We start from the raw sequence: 9,305 nt of genomic DNA, 5'->3' as shown, positions 1-9,305 counted from the left end.
TCATGAATTTTTACAGTGCCATACAGGAAAATTACTCATTTCACAAAGATTTTTTTCGGTATATTATAGCCATCAGTGCATAGAACGCACTGTTTTTTTAGAACACTGACGGTGTGGAACCTGGACACTTCATTGACCATGGATAACATTTTTGCCATCAATTACGATATTTCTGACTTTTTCTTATTCTCTATATAGAAAAAGCTTAGTAAATGCCTGCTGCACCAGCAGGTAAAGGTGCATTTATAAAACATTTATAAAGTGGTATTTAAGACCACCTCTGTAAATGCTATTTATAAAGGCAGACAAGTATTTTTTTTATGGAATATAAAGGCAGACAATTTAATACTTCTTCTTTTTCATCGGTTTATATAGGTAGACTGACCGACCGTCTCTACAAATGATTCATTAACAAAAAAACCATTTGATAAATATGGTTGGTTGGTATTGCCTCTATAAATCGAAAAATCCACCTCTAAAATTGCCTTTTGTAGTAGTTGTAACATGGATATTTTACAAAAACTACGAGTCAAAAAATAACAACTTTGGGCATTTGGTCTAGTGGTATGATTCTCGCGTAGGGTGCGAAGGTCCCGAGTTCAATTCTCGGAATGCCCCTTTTCTGCTATTCTTTTTACCTTTTTATTTTTTGTAACTTTTTTTTTACCTTTTTCTTCTTTCAATTCCGTATCGCAGCAACAGCGAACAGTCACCATACAATTAGAGGGAGTATCAAGGCTCTACAACATGGCAATTCAGAAACATTATATACTAGTTTTTTTTCGAAACATTCAAAATCACAATCATATATACTGTTATACATAGTGAAAGCTGCAGATTAATTAACCTCGTCCAATCAAAGGATCATAGCAGCTACAGGTTAATCGAGGTGCTTTTCTTCATCGTTTACAAATTTACAACCGAATTCTTCAGATGAAAACGCAAATGCATGCATGCACGCGTGTGTGCACGCCTGCACGGCCACTCCTCCCTTCTCCCTTCTAGTGATGGATGGCGGCGCCGATGGAGAGGAGGTTGCTGGCGAGCTTCTGGAGCTCCTGGTCATGGTCGGTCATGACCGACGGGATGCCGTGCTCCTGGAATCCGTCGTCGCAGGTGGTGATGTCCGTCTCCACCGAGTCTAGGTTGGTGTGCGCCGTGTCGACGTCGCCGCGCTTGAGCGCGTCGTCCACCGAGTCCAGGCTCGTCTTGATGTCGCTGTACGACGACGTGCACGAGTCGAGCGCGTCCTTGGTCGTGTCGTCCGTCCCCGGCACGTTCATCCGGTCCGTCGCCGCGTTCATCGCCACGATCACCTTCTGCCGCACCGCCTCCATGGCCAGCTTCAGCACGCCCACGCTGTCCGTCGCCGCCGCCGACGCGGCCCCGGGGAGGCCGCCGATCGACGACTCGCAGTCCTCCGGGTACTCCGTCTTGGCGCACACGCTCTTGATCACCGGGCTTAGGATCTTCGCGATCGGCCTCTTGATCATCCCCGAGAACGTCTCCATCGACAGCTTCGGCTTCCCCGCTGCCGGCTCGTTGGGCACGTTCGCGTACGGGTCAGGGGTGGCGGAGCTCTTGGCCTGCGGCGGTAGCTCGTCGGGAGACCCACCGGCCATGGGCTGGCTGCTGAGGACCTGCTGCTTTGAAGATAAGTACGGGTCGGGTGTGGCGGAGCTCTTGGCCGCCGGCGGAAGCTCGTCGGGAGAACCACCGGCCATGGGCTGGCTGCTGCTGCTGCTGACGACCTGCTGCTTTGGAGATGCGTATGCGTCGGAGGTGGCGGGGCTCTTGACCGCCGGCGGAACCTCGTCGGGAGAACCACCGGCTATGGGCTGGCTACTGGCTTCCTGCTTTGGAGACGCGTACGCATCCGCATTGGTGGAGATCTGACGCTCACCTCCCTTGGGCTTGCCGTCAGCCTTGGAAGAAGATACGTATTGGCCGGTGGTGGAGACGTCGATCGGCATGGCGTCCTCGCCGGATTTCTCCTCCTTGGGAGTAGACACATATTGGCCGTCCGTGGAGACGTCGACGGGCGCAGCGTCCTCCTCGGAGTTCTCCTCGGATTTCTCCTCCTCCTTCTTCTTCTTCTTCTCCTTCTTTTGCTTTTTAAGAGACGTGGCTTCGTCTGAATCCCCGGATTTATTCTCTTCCTTCTGAAGATATGCATAAGATGCATCCGAATCGATGGATTTCCCCTTCTTTTCTTTCTTGGGAGATGTACTGTCCGAATCATCATCAAACTTGTCCTTCTTGTGTTTCTTGCCAGATGCAGACTTCTCCTTCTTTTCCGATGCATCTGCGTCAGAATCATCAGTCTTGGCCTTCTTCTTCTTCTTCTTCTTCTTCTTCTTGGAAGATGTAGATACATCAGAATCATCAGATTTCTCCTTCTTTTCCTTCTTGGATGATGAGGATTCATCCAAATAATCCGACTTCTCCTTCTTTTCCTTCTTTACCTTCTTTTCCTTCTTGTGATAAGAAGATTCATCCGCCGACTCATCAGATTTCTCCTCCTTTACCTCTGCAGGAGCTTCCTCCTTCTCCTTCTCATCAGGAACTAGAGACGCCACATATTTGTCGGGTTGCTCATCAGCAGTGGAGGCCGTGGCCTTTTGAGCTTGTTCTTCAATGGGTTTCTGATCATAGGTGTCGGGAATCATCTTCGGAGTAGCTTGCGCGTCCAAGATCTGCTCCTTGGGCTTCTTGGCAGCCTTCTCCAGTGGTCCATATCCGTCGAGGGACAGGGGCTTGATAGAGCCTCCATTTTCCTCAGCGGCGGTACCAGCTTCTTCACCCTTGCTCACCGCCGGGACCAGGGGCACGGTGGCGACGACGGCCAAGATGAGGACGAAGGAGAGGAGAGCCCCCCTCATCGTGGCCCTTGGAAGGAGGGTGCAAACGGTGGTGGCCAAAAGTTTGGACGAGAGGTCGGAAGCGAGACGAGGGATATTTGAATCCGGAGGGAAAGGCAGCGACTGGCCACATTTGGCGGGAGATGGGATGGCATGCAGCTCTTGGATTTTCCCGGGAAAGCATGGGGGCAACGGCAGCCATTAACCAACGCCTTTGGAATCACGCGTTTACCGTCAGAATAGGAGAGCCAGGAGGCCCGGTTGCCGTTTTTCTGTTTGGGTGGCAAAGGTGCTTGCCAGCAGACATGTGGCCACAGGAAAAAAGACATACACAAATTTAGCTCGAGATATATTTTACGTGAGTATTAGATATAACCAAACTTGACATATTAAATTATGAAATAGAACCACCTACTAGTTTGATTAATCTGGTTGCTATGCATATCGTTAATATTCTTTGGCCTATTTTTTGAGCTCTCTGGCGATATGTAAATTGGTCAAAAGGTTTTCAACATGGGAAGAGTACGTCTGGTATGGATCTAATATAGACGTGGGTCCCACGTATAGATTTAATATTTTCAAGAATCTACACAAAGTAGGCTGTTGTAGTGAGTCAATTTTAACAAGTTTATGTTAGTTTCACTAAAATTTGAAGCTGTGAACGGGAAGTTTTCATTCTAAGGGTCCAGCTTGGACATGGGGCCTACATTTATATATGGCACATATATATGTACAAAATTCCCCTAAAAAAGTATGTACAAAATAGTAACAAAAACTAATATCTCACACTATAATAGGGAGAGTTCTTTGAGGGAGGTTCTCCATCTATAATATTCGTTGGATCCAGATGTCATCTTATCCGGGCCTTCCATCATCCAGAGGATGTAAGATTTATAAGATCTTAACACTCCGGAAGTTATGATAGATTTTACTCTTTGTTTGTTTAAGTCATGTTGTTTTACATCTGCCGAAGTCCTAATCCACATTTACGTCACACGTATTTTAATAAACAACGGACTGTCGTATATTGATCTCCTGCCAAACAAAAGATGGATCAGTGGCCTTCAACTTGATTTTTTACCGTTCTAAAGAAAATAGATCATATGGGCCATTAAGTTTGATTTTGGTGTTTGATGAACAACATGACCATTTGGACTAACGATATTTGCTAGCATATAAGGTATGGTTCAAATGGATGCAAGGTGAACTTAGGCTAAGGCAACGTGCTGATCCGGATGATCAATACTTCCAGCAAAACATTATAATTGCATCTCTATCTCAGTTAAGCTTCCATATTTAATTTGTGTGCCCGGGTTGTATGTTTACATTTCTAGTTTAGCTTTGCTAGGCTAGTTGATAGGATTGGAGCCTAGGACCTAATTAAGTTGCATGATTCTTTTATGATAGAGATAATAATACACGTAGCAAAACCTTACTTGCCTATCTAGATAGATTACTTTATTACATAAATTTTTATAAGTGAAATGCCTAATTCACCTCTATCTCTTAGGTGTCGCTGTCCCTTCAACCGTGTGGCCACATACCCACTTCCATTGTACCCCGCGCATCAATCCAGTCCACCAATCCTTTGATTGTACCTAGATCAAAGAGGAGTTGAGGAAGGAGCATATTCCTGGAATACTTAACTATTTTGGCACGGCTTTATCTATCTACTATTACACCTGAAATAAAAAGTTCCTAAGCTTATCGTGTGCTGACCCGCTCGTACGAAACGAGACCCGGATTGATGCGGCCACGTTTGGATCCGACGGCACTAATTGGGGAACGACGCCCAAATTTAATCCAATGAATGATTTTCCGACAGCCCCTTCTTTCCTTTTTGAGAAAAAAAATAATTAACACTTGTTTCCTTTTCTATACTAAACAACGCGCGTCTAGCATTTTCTTTCAGAGCGCGTGCACGAGCCGCAGTGTTCTCTTTCCTGCGCGCTTTCCCATGCTGCTAAGTCACCGTTAAAAAAGCAAAACATCATTTTAAAATACTATAACTTCTTAACGGTGTATCCGTTTTAAATTCCGTCTGCACCGGTGTGTTCTATGCGACGAGACGAACAAAACTAGATCCCACTTACATATATTTCAAAAAACTTTTTTATTAACAATTTATATGTACTATCTTATAATATATATTTATAACATATAACTTATAAGTATAACTTATACCATATAATTTATAACATATAACTTATAAAAAAACCTTGGAAGCTGAAGAGTTATAAAACACAACTTATTTACAAAAAGCGATTAAACACAGAGGAACGATTTAACTTATAACTTATGCAAAAACTTGCAAACATAAAAGTTACTAACACACAAAAGGAACGAATTAACCTATAAATACAAAAGTTATGAAACACAACTTATGTACAGAAGTTATCAAACATAGCTTGTGTGTATAAGTTATTCTATACAACTTATATATATAAGTTATTATGATAAGTTAGTCTATACAACTTATGTACATAAGTTATTTATTACGTAAAGGCACAATAACTATTTTGGTCCCTCAACTATTACTCGAGCCTCAGTTTCTTCCTTAAACTTTTAAAATAGCCGTTTAGGTCCTTAAACTTTAGTTTTAGGCTCAATTTCATCCTACAACTATAAAAATGATCGTTTCAGTCCCTAAATTTTGCATTTTGAGCTCAATTTCATCCATAAACTATCAAAGTGCATTTAACTTTTATTTTCAACTCAATTTTTGTCTATTCAAAAAGAAAACTTTATATTTTAGGCACAATTTCATCAATAAATTATCAAAATTATAGATCTGCTACTGTTTCAATATATCCATGTATTCTTAAAGAATAAATAGTGCTTGATGCAACTGTAATTGCTCCCACAAATATCATTTAGTCGGATATATATAAATGGTGCCATTATAAGATAACACTAAAAATAACAACTTGGAATTATTAATAGCCACAAAAGGGTTTTTGGATGAATATTATTTTTTTTATCTCCAATCGCCGGTGGTGTTTGACCTAACCAGATGCAACAGTGCAGCGTTCCACGTAGAACGTAGACAAAGTTGAGTTAAAAATAAAAGTTTAAAGAACAAAATACACTTTGATAATTTATAAATGAAATTGAGCCTAAAATGCAAAGTTGAGGGCTAAAATAATCATCTTCGTAGTTCTAGCATGAAATTGAGGCTAAAAGTAGAGTTTGAGGACTAAAACGACCGTTTTGAAAGTTCAGAGATAAAACTGAGCCTCGACTAATAGTGGAGGGACCAAAATGTCTATTCTGCTACCAGAAAAAAAAATGCTACAAGAAAAAAGTTCTTCAAAACATATGTAAGTGGGATATAGTTTTGTTCGGCTCATCACGTAGAACACCAGTGCAGATAGAATTGAAATTTGATACACCGTTGAGAATTTATAGCAATCTGAAATAAATGTATTCTATTTTTTTAAGTAACGTCAGTGTTGAGCGGGCGCGGGTTGTGCCGCCGGTCAGATCGTTCGCTGGAACGAGAACCAGTGAACGACCGCAGCAATGGCGACGACGCAGCGAACGGCGCTCCTTTCCGTCTTACGTTTTCTCAACTGCTTTATTTCTCAATACGGTAGCGCAAGAGTTATGCCATGGAGGAACTAGAAAATAAATAAAGATCCTCAATCATGGCGACGACGCAGCGACCGTGGAAGCTATATGTACATGTACGTACAACAATCACCAAATACATATGTAATAAAATAATATAATTTTTTATTGTACGAGAAGATTACATTAAAAAATAAACCGGGCAACATAAATATTGTTGAAAAGACAGTGATCACTGTTGCTATAAAAAAATGTGTCAATACAACCATATAAACAAGTTTAATTTATCAGGACTTAGGTAAACAATACGTATATGTCATGCACTAGACTAGAAATAAAACAATCTGCTGCACGAGCTGCAAGCCTGGACATCCATAACGAGTTGGTCCGTTCCAACCGTCTATCGTGCACGGAATTGAAATCATTCTCAAGTCCAGACAAATGACGACGTTGAATAACCCGCTAACATGATCACATTTGGAATTCTCGCATATACCGGATATATGCCCGTGTGTTGCACGGCATCACAAAATTTTGCCCCACACCTATGGCGGCGACGCACGTGGCTTCTGGCTTTGACAAACATATTAAGAAATGTACAAATCTAATTACATACACTACAGCAGACGAGCTCTTTGTCGAGTGCTTAGGGCACTCGGCAAAGGCTTTGCCGAGTGCCGTACTTGGCAAAGAGCAGTCGGCAAAGAACCCGTCGGCAAAGGTTTCTTTGCCGAGTGCCACATATCGGGCACTCGGTAAAGCCTTTGCCGAGTGTCACATTAGCACTCGGCAAAAAAAATCCGACGTCAACTCTGACGGCCTCTTTGCCGAGTGTCACCTTAGCGGCACTCGGCAAAGAATTTTTTTTTTTGAAAATTCTTTGCCGAGTGCCATACTATTGCACTCGGCAAAGAAATTTTTCCTTTAAAAAAAAAATCTTTGCCGAGTGCCATGGCTCTGACACTCGGCAAAGCTGGGAAATTGGGTCTCTGCTTCCTAGCTTTGCCGAGTGCCATGGTCACGGCACTTGGCAAAGCCCTCTTTGCCGAGTGTGGCACTCGGCAAAGAGGGAAAAATACTATTTTTTTTGGTTTTTTACTTTCCATCAGCATAAACAAAGAAATCACATATATATCAACACACAACACAGGATATATCACATACACATCCATATTCCATCACATACACATCCATAACCCATCACGTACACATCCACCATCCATAATACATCACATACAAATCCATTGTCCATAATCCATCACATACATTCGCATCATCCATCACAATATATATATGTCTCTAATAGTAGTCCAACATAAGGCTAAGTCTAACACAAGTTCATGCAACATGAAAAGAAACAAATAAACGATACCTACTGCCAGCCTCCCCACCCAGAGTGTGAACTGCCACCTTGAGGTGGGCTAGTTGGCCACCCGGCCTATGGAGAAGGGTCACCTTGAGGAGTCCGGTTCGAACCCGCCGACTGTAGCTACACAAAGGAGAAGCGAATTCATGAGTATCTACAGGAGTTGAGGGCCGCACAAGCTAAAGGAATAAACAACCATATATACTCACCGGAGTCCCTATAGGAGGAGGAACCACACCTGGCAAGGCCTGAAGGCTCGCCATGAAGATGAACATGTCCTGCAGCCTCTACGCCTCGGCCGCCCTCTGGGCTTGTACAGCCTCCATCTCCAACCGATGGGCCTCCACCTGGGCCGCCTGCTGGGCCTCCAACCTCTACAAGTCGGCCTGCAACATTCCACCTGCAATGTTTAAACAATGCAAATGCAAGGTAGATGTGTAAAAGCAATGAACGACGAATAAAACAGTACTAACCTGGAGTTTTGCCATCTGCTGCTGTGAGCTCTGCTGCCGAGAGCATATGGGGAGGGAGGAGCTCGTGCTCCTTGCTCGAATCTCAGCGAGGTTGGGAACAGAGGCGGAGTCGACTATGCTGTCCGCCATCCAGTACCGGCCGTGCAGCTTCCCTCCTCCCATCCTCATCAGGAGGTCTGTGTCTAGGGGCTGAGTGGCCGGATCGAGGTCCTCCCCATGGCGCTCGTGGGCCACCGAGGTGTACTCGCTAAGCTTGCCGTGGACGCTCGCGTTGGTGTACGCCTCAAGCCCATCCGTCGGGTTGTAGGTGACTTCCGGGGCCGTCGCCTTGCCCTTGTGTGCCAGGGCGTACGCCATGAACTCGTTGCATTCCTAGCCTTGGTGCGCCTGGGACTGCGAGGAAAACACAAAGATGATTACAAGTAATGAGAATTGAGCGTTAGAATAAATAAATAAAGATGAAAACACAAAGAAGATTACCCATGTCTGGGCGTACGCGCTGAGGCTCCGGTTGCCTTGGTGGTGTGGCGCCCCACCCATCTGTAGGCGGCAGTCCTGACGGATGTTGTGCTTCTCTGCCCACTCCTTCGAGAGCCACCTGTCCACAATGGCCTCCTAGCAGAGGCGGTGCCTAGTGCACCAATAAGGACATTGCTGCATGCCATCAAGTTATTGATATGTCAGAAGATGAAATAAAGCCTACCTATTGTTCATGGAAGGAGTCAGTATTAATGTTCCGTACTTACCGAGAGGTACTGCTCCTTGGTGAGCGTCTTGGTCCTGTCATTGGCCTTCCTCACCACCTGACCAAGGACGTCGGCGCTGTAGTTGATGATGCACTAGAGCCGCGTCTCGTGGTATAGGTCTAAGAGTCGGGACCTACAGACCTTGTCCTGCACTCGCGCCGCCCGGTCCTCAAACCCTTCATCGCACCTGAAGAAGTTCTGCATACAGACATCATGTATCGTTTCATTATTTCAAGAACGACCAATGAATGCGTAGTATTGACCAATTTAGTGCAATGCAGACTCACCC

The 9,305-nt window shown here is 44.3% G+C and overlaps 1 protein-coding gene across 1 annotated transcript; it reads right to left on the bottom strand.

Annotated features, from left to right (window-relative positions):
* Positions 1 to 806: 806 nt before the first annotated feature.
* On the bottom strand, positions 807 to 2,906 carry LOC136487175 (uncharacterized). Its single transcript, XM_066484305.1, has one exon. The coding sequence runs from the start codon at positions 2,880 to 2,882 to the stop codon at positions 1,002 to 1,004; it is 1,881 nt and encodes a 626-aa protein (XP_066340402.1). The 5' UTR covers positions 2,883 to 2,906; the 3' UTR covers positions 807 to 1,001.
* Positions 2,907 to 9,305: the final 6,399 nt, after the last annotated feature.

The sequence above is a fragment of the Miscanthus floridulus genome, chromosome 10 (assembly GCF_019320115.1).
Source record: "Miscanthus floridulus cultivar M001 chromosome 10, ASM1932011v1, whole genome shotgun sequence".
NCBI lineage: Eukaryota > Viridiplantae > Streptophyta > Magnoliopsida > Poales > Poaceae > Miscanthus > Miscanthus floridulus.
The sequence above is the reverse complement of the archived record's forward strand: the minus strand, read 5'-3'. Positions and strand labels throughout refer to the sequence as shown.

Excerpts from the sequence above, each read along its gene's own strand:
- LOC136487175 (XM_066484305.1), bottom strand. The coding sequence starts at position 2,882 with ATGAGGGGGGCTCTCCTCTCCTTCGTCCTCATCTTGGCCGTCGTCGCC.